This window comes from Marmota flaviventris, chromosome 6 (assembly GCF_047511675.1).
Source record: "Marmota flaviventris isolate mMarFla1 chromosome 6, mMarFla1.hap1, whole genome shotgun sequence".
Classification (NCBI taxonomy): Eukaryota; Metazoa; Chordata; class Mammalia; order Rodentia; family Sciuridae; genus Marmota; species Marmota flaviventris.
Window position 1 is genome coordinate 16,529,293 of NC_092503.1, and position 27,208 is coordinate 16,556,500.

The 27,208-nt window shown below is 37.0% G+C and overlaps 2 protein-coding genes, 1 long non-coding RNA gene and 1 pseudogene across 7 annotated transcripts in view; 2 read left to right on the forward strand and 2 right to left on the reverse strand.

Moving 5' to 3' along the window:
• The window catches only part of Lats1 (large tumor suppressor kinase 1), a 45,214-nt gene extending 25,307 nt beyond the window's left edge, over positions 1-19,907 (forward strand). The window contains exons 4-8 of one of the 2 annotated variants that reach the window (XM_027939581.2): positions 751-2,264; positions 4,223-4,805; positions 7,860-8,042; positions 8,229-8,335; positions 16,056-19,907. In XM_027939581.2, the coding sequence (XP_027795382.2) occupies positions 751-2,264; positions 4,223-4,805; positions 7,860-8,042; positions 8,229-8,335; positions 16,056-16,565 (2,897 nt within the window). In that variant the 3' untranslated portion in view covers positions 16,566-19,907. The remainder of the gene's footprint in view (positions 1-750; positions 2,265-4,222; positions 4,806-7,859; positions 8,043-8,228; positions 8,336-16,055) is intronic. The other variant, XM_071612916.1, reaches the window with a different exon arrangement.
• Positions 7,815-27,188, reverse strand: LOC114096091 (uncharacterized). Its single transcript, XR_003583352.3, has 4 exons — positions 26,801-27,188; positions 14,122-14,233; positions 10,737-10,798; positions 7,815-8,032 (listed from the first exon to the last, which is right to left on the reverse strand). It is a non-coding gene; the product is annotated as an uncharacterized lncRNA (long non-coding RNA).
• LOC114096101 (U6 spliceosomal RNA) lies at positions 25,268-25,367 on the reverse strand (annotated as a pseudogene).
• Positions 26,475-27,208, forward strand: part of Katna1 (katanin catalytic subunit A1) — a 45,154-nt gene continuing 44,420 nt past the window's right edge. For all 4 annotated transcript variants that reach the window (XM_071612917.1, XM_071612918.1, XM_027939582.2 and 1 more), the window contains exon 1: positions 26,475-26,734. The gene's annotated coding sequence lies outside the window, so the exon portion shown is untranslated. The remainder of the gene's footprint in view (positions 26,735-27,208) is intronic.

Consider the following 27,208-nt stretch of genomic DNA (forward strand, 5'->3'; position numbering starts at 1 on the left):
AAATGAAAGAAAAATGCAGGCACAATACTACATAGAAAGTACACTACTTTCCTCTCATGTACTAATGATGACATTAGTTACCTTTAGTGAAGGAAACTGCTGGGATAAGGGACAAAAGTGAGTATTATTTTGATTTTTTTTTTTTTTTTTTTTTTTTTTTTTTTGGTGATCCTAGGGATTAACCAGGCCCTTGTACATGCCAGGCAAACACTCTACCAACTGAGCCATAATCCCAACTCTATATTGTACCTTATAAATTTTGAGCCATAAGAATATATTAGTCAAAAATAAACAAGCTTCATTATTTTATAATTATTTTTCTTTGGGGGCTAAATCAAGATAGTTAACATGCAGTGCCTCACATAATTTTTTTTTGGTGGTGAGAACATTTCAAATTTCAGCAGATTTCAAGGATACAATGCTTTGTTATTAACTATGTCACCATGTTGTACAAATAGATCTTTTGAACTTATTCCCATTTTCTTAATAAAAATTTTTTTTTTAATACTGGAGATTGAACCCAGAGGTACTTTATCACTATGCCCACCCATCTTTTTTTTTTTTTTTTTCTTAATTTGTGTCTTGCTAAGTTGCTGGGGCTAGCCTCAAATTTATGATCCTCCTGCCTCAGCCTCCCAATTTCTTAATTCTTGAGACTTGAGTATCATTTAGTCGTATCAGAATTTTAAGCTAAAGTTTTCAGAAGCAAGAGGTTAAAAACATGATTTTTTTTCTCTTTTATTATCATAGGGAGTGTGCAACAATCAATTAACCGTAAACAAAGCTGGAAAGGCTCTAAAGAATCTTTAGTTCCTCAGAGACATGGCCCACCTCTGGGAGAAAGTGTGGTCTACCGTTCTGAAAGTCCCAACTCACAGACAGATGTAGGAAGACCTTTATCTGGATCTGGTATAACAGCATTTGCTCAAGCTCACCCTAGCAATGGACAGAGAGTGAACCCCCCACCACCACCTCAAGTAAGGAGTGTTACTCCTCCACCACCTCCAAGAGGCCAGACTCCCCCTCCACGAGGTACAACTCCACCTCCCCCATCTTGGGAACCAAACTCTCAAACAAAGAGGTATTCTGGGAACATGGAATATGTAATCTCCCGAATCTCTCCTGTTCCACCTGGGGCATGGCAGGAGGGCTATCCACCAGCACCTCTTAACACTTCCCCCATGAATCCTCCTAACCAGGGACAGAGAGGCATTGGTTCTGTTCCTGTGGGCAGACAACCAATCATCATGCAGAGTTCTAACAAATTTAACTTTCCACCAGGGAGACCTGGAATTCAGAATGGTGGTGGTCAGACTGACTTTATGATACACCAAAATGTTGTCCCTGCTGGCACTGTGAATCGGCAGCCACCCCCACCCTATCCTCTGACCCCAGCTAATGGACAAAGCCCTTCTGCTTTACAAACAGGGGGGTCTGCTGCTCCTTCGTCATACCCAAACGGAAATATTCCTCAGTCTATGATAGTGCCAAACAGAAACAGTCATAACCTGGAACTTTATAACATTAATATACCTGGACTGCAGACAACTTGGCCTCAGTCATCTTCTGCTCCTGCCCAGTCATCCCCAAGCAGCGGGCATGAGATTCCTACATGGCAGCCTAACATACCAGTGAGGTCAAATTCGTTTAATAACCCCTTAGGAAATAGAACAAGTCACTCTGCTAATTCTCAGCCTTCAGCTACAACAGTCACTGCGATCACACCAGCTCCCATTCAACAGCCTGTGAAAAGTATGCGTGTATTAAAACCAGAGCTACAGACTGCGTTAGCACCTACCCACCCTTCTTGGATACCACAACCAATTCAGACTGTTCAACCCAGCCCTTTTTCTGAGGGTACTACTTCCAATATGGCTGTTATGCCACCTGTTGTTGAAGCTCCAAACTATCAAGGTCCACCACCACCTTATCCAAAACATCTGCTACACCAAAACCCATCTGTTCCTCCATATGAACCTGTAAATAAATCTAGTAAAGAGGATCAGCCTAGCTTATCCAATGAAGAAGAGGGTGAGAAAAGTTTTGAAAATGTTGATAGTGGGGATAAAGAAAAGAAGCAGATTACAACTTCACCTATCACTGTTAGGAAAAACAAGAAAGATGAAGAGCGAAGAGAATCTCGTATTCAGAGTTATTCTCCTCAGGCATTTAAATTCTTTATGGAGCAGCATGTAGAAAATGTCCTCAAATCTCATCAGCAACGTCTGCATCGTAAAAAACAATTAGAGAATGAAATGATGCGGGTAAAACTTTTTAAAATAACTATTTTATACTTAATCATCTGTTTCCTGGTTATTTATTTTAAAATATTGTGCTCCAGTATGTTTCTTATTTCTTATAGCAAGATATATTATCAGTCATTAAAGTGAATGAACTTTAAAGCATTTTTTATTATAGCATTTTATTTTAGTATTTCAAGATTTACTCAGAATTTCCTGTAGTAAAGTTCTTGTAAATTTTAAAAAATATATAATTTATAATATACTGGTTTAGGTATATATAAACATTTTATACAGAAATTGGAATAAGGGTTATTTTCTAGATTTTGTGCATTATCTTACAACATTCAAAAATCAGTGAGAAATATCTGGGTCAAAGTATCAGATATCTCATCAATTAGTTTCCTCTTCTAATTTCATTTTAATAGTGTTCTGAGAAAAATACGCTGATATTAATAAGTCAGAATATAAACACTTTGATCATTTTGATTTGTGTTGTGATTCTACATAAATCTCTTTACTAGATACTACATAGTATCATGATCATCATCATCATTTTTATCATATGCTTAGAATTTCAAGATTTGATTCTCATCTTATTACCAGTCAAAATCCAAGAAGTTCAAACTTGTGATTTAACAACTTCACATACTTCATAAAGTTATTCTTCAAAAATGATTATTCTGAATCAGATTTTATATACAACATTGTTATTCTTATTATAAACTAAATTGTGTTTTAGTAAAACCATGATTATTTCTATGACTTTATCCATATTGTAGTTCTTAGGATTTCTTACTAAAGTCTGTCTGTATGTATTTTCTTAGTTCATTTTTCCTTTTTCCTCTTCACTTTCACTAATAGCTGATTTAAACTTTTATGGTGTTGGAAGCTTTGCTGACTTCTGTAGCCTCCATTACTGTGTAGGCAAGTAAGATTTTAAGAGAAACAGTTCTATATTACTAAGTTTGGCATGCCACTCTTTTCTTAGAAGATGTTGCATGGAAATGTGCATCCTAACAGAAGCATGAGGTTGCTGTATTTTAATTAGTCTTGACATTTCTAAAATTAGGCCCTACTTTTCTAGTTGAATTCTTTTTCCATTTAGACCCTTCAGTTAGATCTTTATTAATTAGTTCTTTATTAGCCAAAAGAAACCCTTCAAAATCAGGTATTCCATATCTACTTAGAAGTTTTTTTTATTTCTATTTCTGTGAGTTACACCAACTATTTTTTTAAATATTCCAAAATATCTAAAAGATACTTTGTAGCCAAACAATTTGTCCCTTTTAAATGAGATAGAGACACTTAATTTTGTGGTTGCAATGAACTGAGTCCTACCCCTTCTCTGATGCTCTAAGAAAGGTAAAAAAAAAAGAGTATCAATGACTAGTACCTACTTCTTGAGAACAGGAAAAGGATTGATAGGGTAGAGAAAGCATTGTTCTGTTTGTAATACATCACTTTTATTTATTTATTTATTTATTTTTTAGAACAAATGAGCTTGGAATGCAAGAATTTTTTTTCATGTAGGATGAAATGAGAGGAAGAATATTTAAGACCTAGACATCCACAAAAAGTAGCATTTAGTGAAGGCAATCTAATCCTATCATTTGGGATGAATATGCATGGAGACAGTTGAGAGTGCATGTGGACAAATATGTGTTTTATTGCACATTGGAAAGCTATTCTTTGAGTGTTCTATCAGAGAAGAATAGAAAGCTGACTGTTGGTATCCTCCTTTTCTTGTTTCCCTTAGCTGAATTTGCATAGTTACTTTGTGCATTCTGTTAACTATCTCTTAAGCTACACTTTTGATCATATAATTTTCTCTGAAATACATTCTAGATGTCTAACATGCTTTATTAAAAATTATTGTGCATTTAACCTTTACATATATGCCTGAATTTCTTCTAAGCTATTTCTAATACTGAATATTGAAGATGACAATTCCTCATTTAACATTTAGTTTATTTACCTAGGTTGGATTATCTCAAGATGCCCAGGATCAAATGAGAAAGATGCTTTGCCAAAAAGAGTCTAACTACATTCGTCTTAAAAGGGCTAAAATGGACAAGTCTATGTTTGTGAAGATAAAGACCCTAGGAATAGGAGCATTTGGTGAAGTGTGTCTAGCAAGAAAAGTAGATACTAAGGCTTTGTATGCAACAAAAACTCTTCGAAAGAAAGATGTTCTGCTTCGAAATCAAGTCGCACATGTTAAAGCTGAGAGAGATATACTGGCTGAAGCTGACAATGAATGGGTAGTTCGCTTATATTATTCATTCCAAGATAAGGACAATTTATACTTTGTGATGGATTACATTCCCGGGGGTGATATGATGAGCCTCTTAATTAGAATGGGCATCTTTCCAGAAAATCTGGCACGGTTCTACATAGCAGAACTTACTTGTGCAGTCGAAAGTGTTCATAAAATGGGTTTTATTCATAGGGATATTAAGCCTGATAACATTTTGATTGATCGTGATGGTCATATTAAATTGACTGACTTCGGCCTTTGCACTGGCTTCAGATGGACACATGATTCCAAGTACTATCAAAGTGGTAAGCAAACTCAAAAATTTAATTTATAATAATGTGATTTATTTATGCAGTAAAATATAAGATGGGGTCATCACTGGATGGGAGCCAAAAGACCTGGGTCAGGTCTTGAATTTTGGATAAACTTGGGTGAATTCTTTAGGCGCATAGACTTAGAAAATGAAACATTGTTAAATTCTATCTTTTCTTACAATAGCTTAAAGGAAATACTACTGATATTTTTTTTTAGTTAAGCTGTTTAAAAAATTTTATTTTGAAGTAACAGATGGCGTTTTTTAAATAGTTTTAAAGTGAAGCCTTATATCCAACAATCAGTACTTTACAAATCCTTAAATAATCACTTCCCTTTCTGTCCTCCAGAGATAACCATTGTTTAAAAAGTTTATAATCAGATCTTTTCCTTTTCTCCAATTTTTATCACATATGTATATATCCTTAAACAATATATTATTTCATTTTGCTTACTCTTTATTTAAATGTAATCATTTTATTGTATTCTTCTGTGTTGGTTTCTTTTATTTGTTTGAGATTTCTCCATGTTATTATATGTAACTTTTATTTTCACTGCTGTTTAGGATTCCATTATGCAACTGTTACACAGTTTATTTAATGCAAAATACTTTTTATGTGTAGATTCTATTTAGTCCTGTGACACTATGAGGCAGGATGAAGAAAAACAAAGCTTAGCTAGATAAGTAACTTGCTCAAGGTCAGACACAAATTAAGTGTAAGGGCTAGGCTTTGAACCCAGGTTTGTCTGATTACAGGGCCCATGTTATTTCTACCACACCACACTGCCTCACCAAGATTCCTTCAAGCGCTAATGGAAGTGTAAGTTGATCTAACATTTGTTGAATACTTACTATGTACTAGGTACTTTACATATATTCTAATTTAATGTTCATAACAATCCTCTGAGGTGTTATTAGCCTTCTGTGCTTCTGTGAACACAAGCAGGTTAATATTAAATGGGTGGAATTTTATGTCTCCTCAGATTCACGTTAATTATTAGTTGGAGTTCTTCTTAAAAACATGATCCCTAAGCTCTATTCCAGTCTTTTGAATAAAACTTTTCACTGGAAAATGGAAAGCATACTTTAATCAAACTTCCCAGGTGATTATTATAGGTAGATTAATTTCAGATATGATTCTAGGTTACTTCATGCCATCATAGTTTTAAATGCTGTATATATTCAATGACTTCCAAATCTTTCTTTTCAGAAATGATGTCTCTCTGAAATTACCAATTTCTGTATCCTGTTATTTACTGGGTGTTTCCACATGGATTTCCAGTGGGCTTTTCAGAGGTCATATTGGCAATAGGGGACTCTTAATAGCCATACTCATGTCTGCTTCCTTTGAGTAGTCCCCATTTTAGTATTTTAGTAAATTATACACCACCTATGCCCACTGAGGTAACGTTCATTTTCTTTCCCATATTTTCACATCTGATTCATCCATCCATCATCAGGTCCTGTGTATGCCACTACTAAAATGTACCCTGAATCTATGTCTATGTACTTCTCTGTAGATCCATGTCCCAGCTTATCTGTAACAGCCTTTTTTTTTTTTTTCTTTTACAGTACTAGGGATTGAACCAAGGGTCTTGCATATGCTAGGCACTGAACTACATCCCCAGGCCCAGACTGGATCTTAGTAAGCTGTCCAGGCTAGCCTCAAACTGATGGTCCTCCTGCCTTAGCCTCCCATATAGCTGGGATTATAAACATGTGCCAACACACTCAGCTTTTTCTTTTCCTTTTTTATTGTACTGGGAATTTAACCCAGGGGTGCTTAACCACTGAGCCACATCCCCAGCCCTTTTTTATTTTGAGACAAGTTTTCAGTAAATTGCTGAGGCTGGTTGCAAACTTGTGATCCTTGTGTCTCAGCCTCCTGAGTCACTGGGATTAAAAGACACAATGTCTTGCTATGTTGCTCGGGCTGGCTTTAAATTCCTAAACTTCTGGATTCAAGTGATTCTCCTGCTTTCGCCTTCTGAGTAGTTGGAACTACAGCATGCACCAACACCACACCACCTTTTTTTTTTTTTTTTTGGTTGTGCTTGGGCTCAAACCTAGGGTCTTATGCATGTAAAATATCTGTGCTACCACTGAGCTGTACCTTCAGCCTTGTCATCTATTTTAATTTGTGTATTTGTTGTGTTTCTTCCCATATTAGAATGTGAGATGCCCGAATGAAGAACCTTATTTTTTATTAATGTCATTTGTTGAATGAATCACAGACCTAATTTGAAAATTTGCTCAGAATAGTAAAGGAATAGCCTTGACTTTTAAATATGTACGCACTAGGTATTGAACGCATGAGCTTTACCACTGAGCTATTATTTTTTATTTTGAGACAGGGTCTTACTAAGTTGCTTAAGGCCTCATTAAGTTGTTGAGGCTGGCCTAGAATTTCTGCCTCAGCCTCTGAAGTCACTGGGATTTCAGGCGTGTGCCACCATTCCTGGCCTGAATAACATCCTAATCCTACCTACTCATGACTTATATTATTATCATTTAACTTTAAGTAAATTAGTGAGTCTTGCATTTTTCATAATGTAAAAGTTTTCCTATTCATGTCTCAGAAAACAGGCCCTAGTCAATAATAAACACCATCAGTGATTTGGCATATTTTATAGTTTAGATTGTCACTCAGTATCATTCTATCTTTTCTTTTTTTTTTTTTTTTATTCTTATTTTTTAGTTGTAGTTGGACACAATACCTTTATTTGTTTTTAGTGGTGCTGAGGATTGAATCTAGGGCCCTGCGCCTGCTGGGTGAGCGCACTACCACTGAGCCACAACACCAGTCCTCATTCTATCTTTTCTTACAATAGCTTAAAGGAAAGAAATAAGTTTGAAGCCCCACATCTATTAAGCAGATTAGGTAGAATTCAGAATCAACTCTGCATGGCTCCAAATCCCAAACAATTTCATTAGACCACCTAATACATGTTGTTAACCCAAAATCATGGTATCAGAAGATTAAACAGACTTTAGATTTACTTTTGTCTTTGTTGCTTTCATTTATTGTTGTTCTTTTTCTGTACAGGAGACCATCCTCGGCAAGATAGCATGGACTTCAGTAATGAATGGGGTGATCCCTCAAATTGTCGATGTGGAGATAGATTAAAGCCATTAGAGCGGAGAGCTGCACGCCAGCACCAGCGATGTCTAGCACATTCTTTGGTTGGGACTCCCAATTATATTGCACCTGAAGTATTGCTGCGAACAGGTAAAGCATTTTAAAATAAATAATCTCAATAGGCCTTTAGACAACCAAAATTTACACTAAAATATACCTTATTTTTCAACCTTATTATGAAATATTGATTTTAGAGTGTAAATTGGTGGATCAATGTTAGTGTTGTATTAATTCTGAGCATTTTTAAGTTTATAAGTTTTTGGTATCTTATTTTAGGATATACACAGTTATGTGACTGGTGGAGTGTTGGTGTTATTCTTTTTGAAATGTTGGTGGGACAGCCTCCTTTCTTGGCACAGACACCATTAGAAACACAAATGAAGGTAAGGTATAGAATCTATACCAAAAGAATTATCCTAGAGGGCTGGGGATGTAAATCAGTTGGTAGGGTACTTGCCTTGCATGCACAAGGCCCTGGGTTCAATCCCCAACACCATAAAAAAGAAAAAAAAAAAAAGAATTATCACCGAGTCCCTATATCATATGCCTTTATTTATTAGTGCAATTTGAGTATCAAATTTCATATATGTTCACATTTTCAAATATTTGTATATGCATAATGAAATATCTTGGTAATGATACCCAAGTCTAAACACAAAATTCATTTGTTTCATTACACCTTACATAGACTGAAGGAAATTTTATACAACATTTTTAGTGTGCCTTTGTGGGCATTTTGTTGCTATTTTGTTTATTCCAAAATCACAACAAACCCAAGGCCTCAGACATGCAAGGCAAGTTCTTGCCACTGAGCTATGTCCCTAGCCTCTGTTCTTTCTTCTGAACTAAAATCATCATGTGAGGTCAGGTGTGGAATTGTCCATTTGTGGCATCATGTGAGCCCTAAAATCGTTTTGGATTGTATAGCATTTCAGACTTTGGATATTTAGATTAGGGGTGCTCAACCTGTATTTCACTTAGAAGTATCTTAATCTGGAGTTAAAGAATAAATTTATAAGGGTATATGAACCCACTAAAATTCCATGCATGAATTTTTTTTTTTTTAATGGGTATTGGGGTTTGAACTCAGGGGCACTCAACCACAGAGCCACATCCCCAGCTTTCTTTTGTCTTTTATTTAGAGCTAGGGTCTCACTGAGTTGCTTAGTGCCTTGCTATTGCTATGGTTGGCTTTGAACTCTCAATCCTCCTGCCTCAGCCTCCCAAGCAGCTGGGATTACAGGCATGTGCCACCTCACCCAGATTTTTTTTCTTAAGAGAGAAAAAAAGATTTATTTTGGCTCTTGGTTTCAGAGGTTGCAGTTCACGATAGCTGTGAGGGAGACAAAGGGAGAAGAACAGGGAGAGAGTGAAAGAGAGGGAGAGAGGGAGGGAGAGAAAGGAGAAAAAGATTCCATGTATGAATTTCCATCTTCCTCATCCCACCATCTCAATACTGTCATATCTACCCTCAATATACTCTGTGACTATACACTTTATTATCCCACACAACTACACTTATTTTTATCTTCATAAAGTTCTTAAGTCTCTAGATTTATTCCATTTACTCCCTGTCAGCTACTGCCTCTTAGCTTTATCTCCATTCATGCACATTCTAGCCCCAGACTACAAATATACACCTGTATCTCTGCCCACATTGACCATTGAAAATCCTTTAATATTTCCTAGTACATGGGTTAAAGTCTAAATTTTTACTGTGTTTTTTATTTATACTGTTCCCTCTACCTGGAATCTTACTTCTTCCTACCTTCTGTACTTTCTCTAATCATTGGAACAACCCCAAATAAAACTATACTACAAATAAAACTATAAGCCTGGTTAACTCTTGATCATTCTTATTCTTTGAGAGTATCTTGAGAAAACATCTCTTCTATGACCCCTTCTCAAAGGTGTAACTACTTCTATAATTGCATTAAATATATTTTAAAACTTATTAGAATTTCCTATAGTATAGGTCTGCTGATAACATGTTCCCTCAAGTTTATCTCAAAGTGTCTTTTTTAAGAAATTAACTTTGTATTGGTGCATTATAGTTATACATAAAATGAGTTCATTCATACATGCATAATTTGGTCTATTTGGTCTGTTTCATTCCTTTGCATTTCTCCTTTCCGTCCTCTTCCTCCTCTTATCACCTACCTGTACTCTACTGGTCTCCTTTCTATTTACATAAGTTCAAGGCCAGCCTTAGTAATTTAGCCAGGTCTAAAGCAACTTAGTGAGACTCTGTCTCAGAAAAGTAAATGGTTTAGGAATGTAGCGTAGTGGTAAAGTACCCATGGGTTCAGTCCCCAGTACCAAAAATAAAAGCAGAGTTAGACATGAAGGGATAATAGACATAAAGCTATAATACTTTTTAGAAGAAAACATAAGAGAAAACTTTGGGGCTTAGGGTTAGATGAAGAATTCTTAGGAAAGACACCAAACTCATGATCTATAATAGAAAAAGTTGATAATTTGGACTTCATCCAAATTCAGACGTTTGGCTCTACCAGAGACACAGTCAAGAAAATGAAAAGACAAACTACAGTGTGCAAATTATATATCCAACACAGCAGTTTTAACTACACTAGATGAAGGACGTGCAAAGTACAAGAGTAAGAAAACAAACAACCCAGGCCAATGATCTGACAGATTTTCTTGTGTGGATCAAAACTGTGTCTGTTTAAATCTTCCAGGATGTGTTGAAACAAACACAGGCATCTTGACGGGTCCCTCAGAGGATAGTAGATGGTACTTGGATCACAGATGCTACTGTCTTACCAAATTTTAACAGTTGCTCCTTCATGTTGTGCTTCTGGTTGTTGTATGTGTCTGATCAGGTTCTAGAATTTCAAAATAATTGATTTTTACAATTTAATGGCCATTTTTATGGAAGGGCAGACCTCCAAACCTTCCTAAAAGGCCATTGTATGTGACATCTCCCTCTGTTGTGCTTTTAACATATTATCCCTTTGTATAGTTTTATTTATGCTTGTTCCAGTGACTAGAAAATACATATAAGCTTTCACAATCTACTTAGAATTGGTATTTCATCACTTTGAGATAAATGTAGAACCTTACTAGTTCCTATTACTCTGTACCCTTTATGTGGTAGCTGTATACTACACCTGTATACATTTAAAACCTTATCCAACAGCGTTACTGTTTATGCTTTCAACCATCATCTTTTTTGAGGGTGCGGTGTACTAGGGATTGAACTCAGGGACATTCAACCACTGAGCCACATCCCCATCCCTATTTTGTATTTTATTTAGAGATAGGGTCTCATTGAGTGCTTAGTGCCTTGCTTTTGCTGACATTGGCTTTGATCCTCCTGAGCCTTGGGATTACAAGCATGCACCACGGTGCCTGGCAACCATCATCTTATTTTATTTTAAAGAACTCAATACGAGAAGAATAAGCCAGGTGCAGTGGCACATATCTGTAATCTCAGCTATTCTGGAAGCTGAAACAGGAGGATAGCAAGTTCAAGGCCAGCCTCAGCAATTTATTAGCAAGACTGTCAAAATAAAAAGTAAAAAAGTTCAATCCCCTATCCCAAACAAAAAGATGCATATTTAGCATTTTCCTTGCTTTTCCTATATTCCTGATGTTTCAAGATTCATTCTTTTTTTTTTTTTTCATACTTTCTTACTTGTATTTGGACACAATATCTTTATTTATTTTTATGTGGTGCTGAAGATTGAACCCAGTGCCTCACACATGTGAGGCGATCGTCCTACCACTGAGCTACAGCCCCAGCCCTCAAGATTCATTCTTTATCAGTTCTCTAGAGCTTCCCTAAGCAAATATTTTAGAACAGTTTTGCTTGCAACAGATTAAAATCTTTTAATTTTCCTTAAATTTAGAATGTCTTGACTCTGCCTGCCTTAGGATAAAAAAATTATCACGTGGTATATGTCTTGATCCATTTTCTGTTGGTAAAACAATACCTAGGGATGCAGTATTTTTATAAAGAAAAGAGGCTGTTTTTGCTCATCATCCTGGAGACTGGGAAGTCCCAAGATTGGGTGGCCTTATGTGGTAAGGACCGCATGCCACTTCATAACATGGTAGAAGTTGGAAGTAGAAACACCCATGGGCAGAGATAAAACAAACAAAAGAAGCCTTGCTTTATTATAACCTGCTCTGTGGTGTCCAATCCAGTGCCATAGAGTGAGAACTCTGACTAATTCCTATGAGATGGCATTAATGCCTTCATGAAGGTTGAACCCTCATGTCCCAAATGTCTCTTTAAATATTATGTATTTATTTATTTTTATGGTACTGAGGGGTGAACCCAGGACCTTGCACATGCTAGGCAAGCACTCTACCACTAAGCTATACCCCCAGCCCTTTTCATTTTGAGACAGTCTTACTAAGTTGCCCAGGCTGTCCTTGAACTTGGGTTCCTCTTGCCTCAGCCTCCCAAGTAGCTGGGATTACAAGTGTGTACCATCACACCTGGCTCCAAATGCTTCTTAAAGGCCTTACCACTTCTAAATCCTGTCACATAGGGGACCAGGCCTCAACATGAGTTTGGGTGGGAACAAACCATATTCAAACCCATAGCAGTATGGTTTCAGTTCTTGCAGCATTTAAAAATGTGTACTTCCTTCTGTCCTCTGATTTAATAGGACATCTGTAGTCATTCCTATTCTTCAAGTAATATACTATTTTCCCTTGCCTTTTTTTTTTTAAATGGTGCTGAGGATTGAACCCAGAACCTTATGCATGCAAGTCAAGCATCCTACCAACTGAACTATATCCCCAGTACCCCCTTGCCATTTTTTTTTTTTTTTTTTTTTAATATTTATTTTTTAGTTCTCGGCGGACACAACATCTTTGTTTGTATGTGGTGCTGAGGATCGAACCCGGGCCGCACGCATGCCAGGCGAGCGCGCTATCACTGAGCCACATCCCCAGCCCCCCCCTTGCCATTTTTAATAATTTATTTTCTTTAATTTTTAGTATTGTGATCGTGTAAGAAATCATGGATTTCTTAGGGTTTATCCTATTCAGTGTTCACTTAATTGAAGCATCTTAAATTTTCGCCCTCCCCTGGGGATTAACTCAGATGTGCTTTGCCACTGAGCTTCAGCCTCAACCCTTTTTATTTTATTTTTCATTTTCAGACAGGGTCTCACTAAGTTACTGAGGCTGACTTTGAACTTGAAATCTTCCTGCCTCAGCCTCCTGAGTTATTAGGATTAGAGGCAGGTGCCACCATGATTGACTTTAGTATATTCTTTAGCATCAGATCCATGTAGATCCAGTTTGAAGGGTGAGCTCAGTAGTTCATAAACAACTTTATGGGGTTAATATTCTTCCCTCCCCATGATGTCCATAATACTTTCTAGTTCCCTGGAACTCCCCTTTTCAGTTTTCTGACCGGAAAAGGAGGCTTTGTTTGCCCCCACTCTGCCGTATATTTCACATAAATGCACAGCATCCAGGATAACGTAGCAAGAGGACAGAGGGAGAGAGAAAATAAGCAACAGATATATGAGCCATCTTCTGCCTTTTGTTTTTTTAGTTGTAGATGGACACAATACCTTTATTTTATTTATTTTTTGTGGTGCTAAGGATTGAACCCAGTGCCTCACATATGCTAGGCAAACACTGTACCACTGAGCCACAACCCCAGCCCCATCTTCTCTCTCTCTCTCTCTCTCTCTTTTTTACTTATTTTTATGTGGTGCTGAGGATTGAACCCAGGGCTTTGCATGTGTTAGGTGAGTGTTCTATCGCTGAGCCACAACCCCAGCCCCTTAAGCCCTTTTTTTTTAAAATTTTGAGACAGGTTCTCAATAAATTGCTGCCCTTGAATTCAATTCGTGATTCTCCTGTCTCAGCCTCTTGAGGCACTGGGATTATAGGTGTACACCACCACACCTGGCTCTAACCGTCTTCTTGAGACTACATGCTGCATGATTTTATTTCCAATTGGAAAAGAAGTTTCCCTCTCAAGAGTTTTCAGTGTCTACAGGACCTTTTGCCACCTATATTGCTGCCAAGAAACTCCTTTCATGGAACTCCCTGAACCTGAACCTGAACTAGGAGGGCATCTCCTTGAATGCTGACTGTTTGTGTGTGCCTCCTCCATGATTTGGGCTACCTTGAGTTTAGGTTGGGAGAGATAAGAGAGAAAAAACGATAAACTTACCACCAGGAGTGATACTTTGGATCCTCACCTCCTTGCCAGCCTGGCTGATATTTATTTCATAGGCTCCTCAAATATCTTCTCTGGCATTCTCTCCAGGTTTTATAGCTGCATTCTGTTGGAAAGATAAGGTAGAGTACACCTAGTATTTCTTATTGAAAACTAGAACCTCTCTGTCTGCTTGTAGAATTTTCTTTCTCTTTGATTTTCTGCAGCTTGACTATAATGTACCTAAATGTAGTTTTCTTTGTATTTATCTTGTTCAAGGTTTACTATGTCTTTCATCAAATTATGTCATCAATTCAAATATTTCTTGGCTTCCTTCTTTCCTTCTGGGATCCTTCTTATTACACATATGGTATCCATTTGTTGTTGTCCGTTTTGTCCTTATGCTTTATTAATAATTTTTTACTCTAGTTTATTCTTTCAGTGCTTCAATTTATATAATTTATATTGATCCTTCTTTAAATTAACTCTTTGTTTTGATGTGTCTTGTTTTTTAACCATAAACTAAAAATCCCTGAATGTTCCTTTTAATAAAAAATACGCCAGGTATGGTGTACACATCTGAAATCATGGCAACTCAGAAGGCTGAGGCAGGAGGATCACAAATTCAAAACGAGACTCAGCAACCTTGAGGCCCTAAGCAATTTAGTGAGATCCCATCTCAAAAATAAAAAATGAAAAGGGCTAGGGATATGGCTCAGTGGTAAAGCACCCCTGGGTTAAATTCCTAGGACCAAAAAATAAAATAAAAGAGGGACATAGCTCAGTGATTAAGCACCTCTGGGTTCAATCCCTGGTACCAACAAATAAAAATAAATAAGTAACTTAAATGGGCTGGGGATATCATTCAGTCGTAAAGTTCCTCTGGGTTCAATCCCCAGTCACCAAAAAAAGTTAAAAAGAAAAACATCCCATTGATTACGTATTTTCATTTGTCCTGAAATAAGTGATGAACCACATATAAATATTACTATATCATTATTTTTTCCAAAAAGAATTTTTAAAACATTATGTTATATATACCTGTAATTCACCAATTGAAAAAAAAATGTGGGAGAGGGCAAGAAATAGCAATCAATAAAAATTCCTGGATCTCCCCCCGCCCCCCCCCCCCCCAAAAAAAAAAAAATTATTAGTTGAAGTATCTCCTTTTTCTAACCTAGGATAAAACTTCAAAATGAACAGATACTACTATAGGAGTTTATTTTTCTTCCCTCCACATTAACTAATTTGTACCAATATGAATAAGGAAAAATGGGTTCATTTATTCACTTATTTGATAAATAATGTATTGATTCCCTCTCAGGTTGATGATGTCCAAATTAAATTACAATGCATTTGAGCACTTATCAGGTGTACCCAAAATCTATTTCTATGATCTGAGTCTTTTCTCATTACCCCCTGCCTCTGAGAATTCACTTGATATTCGTTTTTTCCTTTATTTCATTTTACTCTCAAGAAGAACAAAGATTTATTGAACATCTAATATTTGCCAGGCAATTTTCCAAGTACTGGGAAATACAAAGACAATTAAAACATAATTTCTAGCCTTATGTAATATTGCACTCCAACAGGATATAGATAGGTACCACAATAGTATTAGAAATATTATAACAGGAACAAGTTTATGTCTTAGGGGAGGCAGGGTAAAGTAGTGAAAGTAGTCATCCCTACCAGAAGGACTTAACAAAGCAGGTTAAAAAAAAAACATTCTGAGTCTTCTGTGAACATAAGTTCATAAGTTGCCTGGAGAGGAGGGGACAGGAGGAAAATTTATTTCTCAGCAGATTCATTATTAAATGTATGAAGGGTAAAATACTATTCAATTTATTAAAAATAACCAATAATCCAGTAAAGTTTTGGTATAAAACTTGGAAGAAATTTTTGGTTTTCATCTCTTCCCTCCTAACTTTTAAAAATCTTCTTTAAAGGTTATCAATTGGCAGACATCTCTTCACATTCCTCCACAAGCTAAACTGAGTCCAGAAGCCTCTGATCTGATCATTAAACTTTGCCGAGGACCAGAAGATCGCTTAGGGAAGAATGGTGCTGATGAAATAAAAGCTCATCCATTTTTTAAAACAATTGATTTTTCCAGTGATCTGAGACAGCAGTCTGCTTCATACATTCCTAAAATCACACACCCAACAGATACATCAAATTTTGATCCTGTTGATCCTGATAAGTTATGGAGTGATGATAATGAGGAAGAAAATGTAAATGATACTCTCAACGGATGGTACAAAAATGGAAAGCACCCTGAACATGCTTTCTATGAATTTACCTTTCGAAGGTTTTTTGATGACAATGGCTACCCATACAATTATCCAAAGCCTATTGAATATGACTACATTAATTCACAAAGCTCAGAGCAACAGTCGGATGAAGATGATCAGCAAACAGGCTCAGAGATTAAAAATCGTGATCTAGTGTATGTTTAACGCACTAGGAAATACTTGTTATGAGGATTGGAAAAAGGCCTGAGATGCAGGATTTTTTGAAGTTCCAAGAATAAAATTATGCAAATGTAGCAGAGCTATGTATGTGAGCTCTGTGTACAATATTTTATTTTCCTAAATTCTTTTAAAATGTTAATTTATTCCAGCCTTTTAAATCAGTAATGTAGAAAAAATTGTTATAAGGAAATTAAATTATGACCTGAATATTATAGTCAGTTCTTGGTACTTAAAGTACTTAAAATAAAAAAATAGTGCTTTGTTGAAAAGGAGAAACCTGGTATCTATTTGTATATATGCTAAATAAGTTTAAAATTCCAGAGTTTTTGAAAATTTTTTGAAAACAGTTTTAGTTTTATCTTGCTTTAACCAAATATAAAACATACCCTTATTTACAGAGTTCTTTTCCCTCATAACCTTGTTTTGGGTACAAAATAAGCTAGAGAAATTAAGCCATCACTGTGGAGAGTTTTCCCAGGCTAATGATAATCTATATAAGTATTGCGCTGAAACAGGAAATAGAAGTTGGAAACATATGTTCATCAGAAGGAAAAATAATGAAAGTGTCTTTTTTCCTCCCTCTGTGGAATATTTCATTTAGCATTTTTTTTTCCTCAGTAATTACTGGCTTTAAAAAGAAGCCAAAGCACTACAAGTTTTCTTCCATATTGGTATTATTGCTGCTTCCAAGTTTTAAAAGGGAACAAAGTTGCCATAAATCAAATTTTTCAAATACTAAAAGATAAGATCTTTCATATTTTTACTTTGAAATTTTAAAGTTCCTCCACCTTAGCCAGAGAAATTACTTTCAGTTTATATAAAACTTTGATTAGAATTTATTTGTGCATACTCACTAAAAAAAGTACTTTTTCTAGGGGTTAAGGATGTAGGTCAGTGGTAGACTGCCAGGCTCTGGCGTCAATCCCAGCACTGAGGGGGGGAAAGTACTTTTTCTGTACAATGACTAGTTTTTATTATGTCATCAATGTTGTAGGTTTCTTTTTTCAGAACAGTGTTGCATATACAGATTGTTTTTGGCAAAGGAAAATGTGGCTGTTTGACAATATTTTATCTAAGAGCAGATTAACTGGTGAGAAAAATAATTCTTAACTCTTAATTGTGATGGCCATTAGTAACCAGGAAAATTTACATAGTGGTCTTAGTAGAAAATTCAAGTCCTAACTTATTTAAGGTTAATAATGTTTTTCAATATTTCTATTTATATAAGGTGGTTTCATACCAAAATACATATAGATCTTTTAGGAAGGGAAATTGGACTCCATCCTAACCTTAGTAAAATTCATATTTTATTGCCTTTGCTTAAGCTTCATTGATATGCAATTATTTTATCAAAACTTAATGTCTGTAGGTAAAAGGCAAAATTTTAGTGATTTACAGACTTCCAGCTTTCTTCATGTGAAAGCTGATGGAGACCATATGTATAGTAACATTAAAGGGAAAGCTGTCTTGGTTGAATTGAGGGGAGGGGAAAACATTAGTTCACACTTCCCACCTTTCTATAAGTGGCCCTCTCAGAGCTCAGCTTGAAAACCACTGCCATGTATTAATGGATCTTTGGGGTCACTGATTCTTTTGAGAATCTGATGAAAGCCAAGGACTCTCGTCTCAGAAAAAAGTGCACAGCAACACATATGCAAAAAATGTTGCATGCAGTTTTAGGACATTCAGGGCATGTTGAAACCTGTCACAAAGTACAGGTTAAGGACCTCTGTCCTGTAAGAAAATTGCCATGTTAAACTAAGAATTTCACTTTTAATTTACTGATCAATACTGAGATTAGAACATCTTGTGGAAATACTGGTAATTTGTGATGGTAAAGATCTGTAGCATGTGATAAGATGACACTATGAATACCTCTCTTGCTGGAAGAATGCTAAGATGTTTTAGACACACCATTTTGAGGGCACTAAAATGTTTGGCTCATTTCAAGCTTGATAAAGAAATATTTCTAAAGGATTTCAGATCAGAGAATTTTAAGAATGCACTTCCATAAGATGGCAGTCTTCGTTTCATGGAACATTGTTTAGTTCTATAAAATCCTATGCAAAACAAACTAATTCAAGCATTTTTAGTTTGGTACTCACATTGTTCTTTTGAGCTTTTTCATTCAGATTTACTTACATTTTCATTTAGTTGTTTTACTTCTGGACTGTGGTGCAATACAGTAGAAAACCAACTTTGTTACATTTACATTATAGGAAAACTTATGGTGCTGTCTCCCCCCTCACCTCCCCACAATCTGTACTGCCCCTTTTCCTCAACTCTAAGACACTACAGACTCTATTCTTTCGAAGTTTCCTCTGACAGTATAAGCTTTTTGTGCTTGTCTGAAATAGTATACAAGCCATTGGTATATGCTGTTTTAATAATTTGGATATACTTAATAGCCATCTTATACCCTAACCACATCCAGTTCTTCCAGTATAAAATCTGGTGCTTCTGACCAAAAAGATGAGAACAACATTGAAAATCTGGATGCTCTCAATTGAAATTGGAGTGAAAACATTGGTTCTACATGTTTTCCTTTTAAAATAATTTTCTCATTGAAAAACTTGCTATCTTTCTTGTAGTTACCCTTTTTATGCATATCACATAGTATTTATAAAGTGTGTTCTATAATGTGTAATTGTAGATACTGTTATGTATTATCCAGTGACATCTTAAGGCAGGCCCTATTGCTGTATCTTTTTTACTTTCTTATTTGTAATAGAACTATAGAATGTATGACTAAGAAGTCACTTTGAGATTGACTTTTTAAAAAAGTTATTACCTTCTGCTGTTGCAAAGTGCAAAACTGTGAGTGGAAATGTTTTATTCTGACTTAATAATATGTTAGAAATTAGAGAATACAGTGGGAGGATTTTTAGATATTGCTGCTGCTGTTACCCAAGGTACTTTAGAAATTTTTCTTTAAAAAAAAAAATTCCTTTGGTATTTAAAGTGAAACACTTACCCTGTTTTGTTTTAATCTAAATCAAAAAGTAATTTGGGTCAACATTAGTATATTGTAATGTGCCTTAATATATCCCTTTGTGAAAGGCACTACACGGTTTACTTTTATATTGTATTGTGTATATAAGTATTTTGTATTAAAACGGGATCAATGGCAACAATACAGTTTTATAAAACAATGCTTTGTTAGAAAAAGGAATTACAGCTTTGCAATATAATTAATTTGTTTTGCATACTTCTGAATGTATTAGAATGAATAATCAGCCTGTTTTTAATGAATCTATTTGTATTTCCCCAGTCATTTCCTCTAGTGTAATGTTTGCTGGGATAATAAAAGAAAGCAAAATCAAATCATTCATTTATGTGTGGAAAAATAACTTTTAAGCTGCTTAAGTGTGTTTTTGTTCAGAAATATATTTTAATCTCTATTATCAGAAAGTATATGATTGAAAATGTGATGCTTTGAAATTAAAAATACATGTAACTAATGATAGTATTTAGTTAGGTTAAAGTATATTGTATACATCATAATCCAATACAATGTTTCATTTTTTTCTAGAATAGGTACAATAAATATTTCAAGGTTTCCAGTTTCCTTCAGATTTCCAGTTTAAAATTATTTCATTATTCAACTCTACATTTGGTATTATTTGGGTATATTTTATTATAAGTTTAAAATGTGAAGTTTATTAATGTTTTATTTATAATATTTTATCACATGAAATGATTAACCAGATTTAAAATATACATAGATGTTATGTTTAATCAACTTTACATGGATAAACAAATACTGAGTTTTTCTTACTCTCTTCTAGCATTACCATTGTTGTTATTGTCTTTTTTGTACCCTTTTTTTGCATTCCCTTGTAAATTTGACAGATCTACATGAGGGTGTTGGGTTTTTTTTTTTGTTGTTGTTGTTTGTTTGTTTTTGTTTTTGTACTAAGGGTTTAACCCAGGGGCACTTTAACCACTGCCTTAGCTTCTAGAGTCACTGTGCCTGGCAAAGTCTACATGAGGCTGTTGTATAGCTGACACAAATTGCATACGATTCATTTTACTACATTGTGGACCTACATTTGGCATGCTTAATGTTGTGACTATACTTGCTGTGGTCACACCACCCCCTTTGCCCCACACAGTAAGGGTAGAGAGAACTTGCCAAATATATATTTGAAGCATAGTTATTTTTCCCAGTATTCAGTCTTTCCTTCTTTCTTTTATTTTTATTTATTTATTTTAAAGAGAGGGAGGGAGGGAGAGAGAATTTTAATATTTATTTATTTTAGTTTTTGGCGGTCACAACATCTTTGTTTGTATGTGGTGCTGAGGATTGAACCTGGGCCGCATGCACGTCAGGCGAACGCGCTACCGCTTGAGCCACATCCCCAGCCCCTAGGGATGTACAAATTCTACATATGCTTCGCTTGATATTGCTTGTCTTCTACTTGCTGTTTCCCTCCTCTCAGAGGATGAACACACTGGTGATTTAATTTTGGCATAAAAATTAGGAAAACCCTAGTGAATGGTGGATCAACAAAATGAATGGAACCTGATTATGTAAGGAATTGTGTGAAGTTGGGTTGTCTATCCATCCTAGACTGATTCACTACAGAAGGTTTGAGAAAAATATACATTCAACTCCATTTGTTATTGCTGCCAGGCCTACACCCTAACAGTGTATAATTGAAGGACACTGTTTTTTACTTTGACCATCTCCCTTGCATTAATCGTGAAATTCATTAATCTTTTGCCTCTCCGATTCTCTTAATTCATTCCAGTCCTTCAAGCTTATTACCCATCATCCACTTGACCTACTTAAGTTTTTGCTTCTGATATGACCAAGTTCTTAAGTGGATTTATTCTATTACATATAACATCTGTAAACTCTGGGGAAAATACAAAACAACAACAATTAAGATCCTGGAATAGAACCAAATTCATGCAGATTCTAGGGGGATTTGCCCATGGAAGAGAGAGAAAGGTAGGAGATGAGTACCCTACTTGTATGACATCTGAGTTGAGAAAGGCTCAAATCTCTGGCTGAATCTTGAACCACATGAGCACAGGAAAGAGTACAAAATCCTGCCTAAGAATAAAACAACTGACATTTAAGGTGCTGCCCAAGAAAGAGTCAAACCAAGTTAATTTCTTGCTTAACAAAAGAAAACACCTCCAGAGGCATGTCAAAGAGAATCGTCCAGGTTTTATACAACATAACATTCTTTTAAAAAAATTATTTGTATTTTTAGTTGTTCATGGGTTTTATTTTACTCATTTATTTATATGCACTGCTGAGAATGGAACCCAGTGCCTCATACATGCTGAGCAAGCACTTTACCACTGAGCCAAAACCCCAGCTCTACAACATAACATTCTAATGCCCAGGATAGGATCCAACATTACTTTATACAAAGAAATATAAAACATGACTATTGAGAAAATTTTATTGGGTGTTGACTTCAAGATCCTATTTCCAACATCTGGAATTGGCAAACAAGGACATTACAACAGCTCTTGTAACTATGCACAGTAATGTAAAGAAAAAATATTTTTATGAAAATGTGAAGATATGGGGCTGGGGATGTGGCTCAAGCGGTAGCGCGCTCGCCTGGCATGCGTGCGGCCGGGGTTCGATCCTCAGCACCACATACAAACAAAGATGTTGTGTCCGCCGAAAACTAAAAAAATAAATATTAAAATTCTCTCTCTCTCTTTAAAAAAAGAAAAAGAAAATGTGAAGATAGGAAATCCCAGCAACGAAATAGAGACTATAACAGCCAAGGTGGGAATGTAGCTCAGTGGTGGAATATTTGCCTAGCATGCTTGGGACCTTGGGTTTGATTTCCCAGCACTGCAATAAATAAATAACCAAAAAGAAATTCAGAAATAGCAATAACTTATGGGCTTAACAAAAGAATAGAGATGATATGAAAAATATGTTTGAGATAATCAGATATTATTCATTTTGAAGGTCATAGGAAAAAAAGACTGAAAAAAAAAGAAGAGTCCTAAGGATATGTGAGACAATATCTAGCAATTTAGGGGTGAGAGTAGAGCTCAGTATCTTGGTGGTAGAGCACTTGCCTATCATGTGGAAGGCCCTGGATTCCACCCCAGACACTGCAAAAATAGAAAAACAGTAAAGATTTAGCATACACACTGGCCACAAATTTACCAAATTTGATGAAGGACACAAATTTACAGATTCTAGCAATTCAAAATCCATAACAGGGTAAAGGTGATGACCACATATATAGGTACCTTTTTGGCAGTCATGAAAATGAACCTTGCAGATCTGTGAGAAGTGTAACTGATGGCCTCAGCTGCTGTGCTCTGAATCCACTCCCACATTGTGCCTATGCTTTATTGGCTCCCATTCAATGACTGGCCCAGGAAAGATACTAAATTCCATTCTTGCAACATACCTCTGATAGGGAGCTCTGATTAGAGAACTCACTGGCCTTTTCAAAATGTTCTTAAAACAGCACTGTAATCTAAAAATTTTGCTACCCAACCTTCTATTTCTCTTCTACTGCACAGGAGATGTGAACCCTACTTTGATGACATCTTGCCTGAGAAAGGCCCAAAGGGTACTTATCTCCTGCATTAGGATATGTCTGTCTCAGCCTCTTGCAACTTCTCCATTTACCCTCATAGGAATTTGCCCCAATAAATCCATTCCAGTCTAATTATGTCCTAGTGTCTACTTGGAGGAGGTAAACTACCACAATACTTCACAGGCAAACTGCTAGGAACTAAAATTAAGGAGAAAATCTTAAGACAGAAAAATGATACATTACACATTGAATGTCCACTGACTTGCCATAAAAATAGATCAGAAGACAGTGGAATGATACCATGTGACATAATCTAAAAATTCAACAAATCTTACTCATGGTTAGAATTTTCTAGACTTACACATATTCTACATTCCCAAAAGATGGCTAAATATTATTGAAGTAGGAGACTGGACATGTGGCTCAGTGGTGGAGCACTTGCCTGGCATATGTGACGCTTGATCTTCAGCACCCTTGGGGAAAAATTGAAGTAAGAGAAAAAGTCCTGGATTCATCCATAGTATGAGCAAAGTTAAACTGGACTTAAAACCCTTTTTATATTGGTGAAGTGCAAAGAATGTCTCTAACTTTTAAATGATTTCATACTACTTACTTTAAAGATATCTAATTATTGCACACAATATGCCAGACATTTCTCTATAGTCAAATGGAAAAGTACCTGACTTAAGTTTATTTGGTGGAACAAGAAAGACAATAAACAATTATATAATGTTGACGGGTGGTCTTTATGGTCATTCCTATCTGTAATTCCAGAGTAGAATCAGGTGTTTCCAGACTAGAATAATCTCCCATTTTATTTCTCAGCCTACTCTTGCAGTAGTACTTCTCCCAATGTATTCTCTCTTCCCTCCATATCTTCCTAGTCTAAGCCACCAAACTACTCCTTGGATTTGTCATATAATTTACACCTTCATTTGAAAACCTTTAATGGTTCTATTTTGCCCGATGAACAAAATTTAAATTCTCCAGGGGGCACCTACCTTACTATATCTTTTTCCATAACTTCTCTTCAGGTATCCTAAAATTTACCAAATGAAACTGACCATTCACCAGAAAAATATAATATCAAATTTTCCTAGTCCCAGTTTGGACACAACACTTTAAAGGGTGGCAGTTCCTCAAGCCATACCATAAAAGAAATTAGTGTAGTCATGAAGATGACACACAATGTTCTGCTTTTCCAGAGCACATTGTAGAGTGATGCAATCCCATTCCTTTGCAGTCAAGTTGACCCCATGACTTGCTCTGGTCAATGAAGTGTGGACAGAATTGTGTGTCACATCCAGGCAGAAGCTTTGCAATTTGTCTCCTTTTCTTTTTTTCATTGCCAAGAGTGCCAGTGCCTGCATTCAACCAGCTATAAACATACAGAGTAGAAAGCAAGGACTGGGGCGTGTTTCAGATTCTCGTTGAGGTTTAATTTACACACAATAAAATGCATCCATTTTATGTGTACTGTTGAAAGAGTTTTAACAGATGTATGCACCCAGGTAACCACCTCTATTACTGAAGCGTTTCTTTACTTCACCTCAAAACATTTCTGCTTCTTTGCAGTCCCCAAGAACATGAATACTTTAATCATCATTGATCACCATGCTACTCCACCCTTACTATAGAACACCCCCCCCCCATGCCTTTGTTGTTGTTGTTGTTATTTTGAAACAGGGTCTTGCTAAACTGCCGAAGTTGGCTTAGAACGTGATCTTCCTGTCAGCCTCTGGAATCACTGAAATTACAGGCATGTGCTTCCATGCTTGTCATGTTCTAGAATTTCCTATAAATGGAATACCACCATATGTATTCATTTTATGCCCTTTGATAAATTTGTATTTTTTTGGAGGGGGAGGGGAACCAGATATTGAACTCCAGTATTTGACCACTGAGCCCCAGCCCCAGCCCTATTTTGTGTTTTATTTAGAGACAGGGCCTCATTAAGTTGCTTATGGCCTTGCTTTTGCTGAGGCTGGATTTGAACTTGAGATCCTCCTGCCTCAGCCTCCTGAGCCAGTGGATTATAGGCATGCTCCAGTGTGGCTGGCCTTTGACAAATATTTGAATTGTAAATTGGCTTTATAAATTATCATAACTTTGTATTCATAGAAAAGATTAATTTACCTATCAGGGTAATTACCTTTTTGTTTTTGTTTTTTTATGGAATTTGGAGTTATCCTTGCACAGGGGCCATGCTTATCTCTGTATCTTTTCAAATTTAGTATATTTGCTGCCTCACCGAGCCCCCCAAATTATTTATTTTTAATTTTCTTTTTAGTTGTCGATGGCCCTTTATTTTATTTATTTATTTGTATGTGGTGCTTAGAATCGAACCCAGTGTCCCACACATGCTAGGCAAGAGCTCTACCACTGAGCTACAACTCCAGTCCCTCAGACTGATTTTTGAATCCAAAAAGACATGGGCGCTCTTACCACTGAGGAATAATCCCCATCCTCGTCTTTTGGAGAGAGTCTAAGTTGCCCAGGCTGGCCTTGAATTTGCGATCTTCCTAGCTCACCCAGTTCCTGGGTTTACAGGCGTGCACGCCCGCAACCGGTTTAGGTGAGTATTTTTCAAGACTTAAAGCCCTATGATTCATTCTATTTCATTGCCCATGTATTCTCAGTGCCAAACACTGGCATTCAGTAGATGCTCAGTACGTATTTGTAGACTGAATGTGTATGTATTTCCCCTGACTTGCTTTTATGTGAGCCTATTTTAACCGTCTGGGATGTGTTACTATTAAAAAATCAATTACCATGGACTCCTAAGGAAAGACGTGTCTTTATAAGTGCCTCTATTTCCACTCCAGGAGGAGGTAAAGGATGGAGATGAGACTTGGAGGAAACAGCCAATAGCACTGTACCTTACTTATCTGTGAATTGTGAAACATTTTATTTGTTGTTTGGTTAGTTTAAAATGCACCCCCCACCAAAAATCAAGAAAATAAAATTCCATGAGCAGCATGCCCGAGTCTCTTTCTTTACTCCTCCAATTTTATTTCTATTATGTCGTGACACTGGCCCCAGCCGACCCATTCTGACTACCAGGTTCTAAAACAGGATTTGTCACAAACGAACCTCTTGACCCTTGACACTCACTTGTAAGACAGTCACTTTGACTTCCTAACCCCTGAGTAATCTGAAAGTCAAATGGGAAGAAAAGTGAGCAAGATTTCGAAAACGACACCGAGGTAGCTGAGATAAACTAGTTCAGGTCTTTACCATGCTTAACTTTCTGCGGGTCCCGCCGCGAGGCGCCAGTGCGTGACTGCGCAGGCGCGCCCCAGCGCCCAGCCACGCCCCCTCCGGTACCGCCCGACGCGCGCACGCCGCCCGGCGTCCTCGCTCCCGGGGCGTCGCCCCGCGTGCGCCGAGTCGCTGAGGCTGCCCTCCGCACCGGAAGTGGCCCTGGAGGGTTTGCCTTCAAACTCTCGGCGAAAAGTGGCACCGGTAGGTGGTGACGGTTGAACCTGGCCGTGCCGGGCCGGGAGCGAGAGCGGGCGGTGGGGGCTGCGCTGGCCCTTCTTCCTCGCCGCCCGGAGCTCTGCTCGGCACTTGCCTTCCGCCCGCGGTGGACGGCTTCCCAGGGCGCCTCGGCCTCTGTAGGTGAGTACTCAAGGGACACCCGACCCCCCTGAACCCGTAGGTGAGGGACTCCGACGCCGCGCTTACCGCCCTGAGCCTCCCGGTGACTGCGCCGCGGTCTTGGATTCTTGCTGTTACCTCTGACACCTGTGGCTAAGCTGACAGTCCCCCTGCTCGAGGAATCCTGTCCACCGCGGGACTCCTAGGGAGGGCTGCCGTCGAGCCTTGAATCGACCCTGTAGTTAGAGAAGTCACCGGACCAGCGAACGTGCTTTAAGTTCTTCTTCTTTTCTTTCTTTTTCGGACTAGTGAATTTGTCCACATCGCCAGCTTCGGAACCCTCACTCTGAAAAAAAATCCCGAAAGCTTTGACCTTGGGATTCAGCTTCCTTTCTTACAGTTTGTGATGTTGGTGTGATATTGTCAAAGTTGTAATTTCTTATTTAGTTGATTCTGGAGCCCAGCATCCTCTAGGAGGCTTTTGGCCCTTTTTGT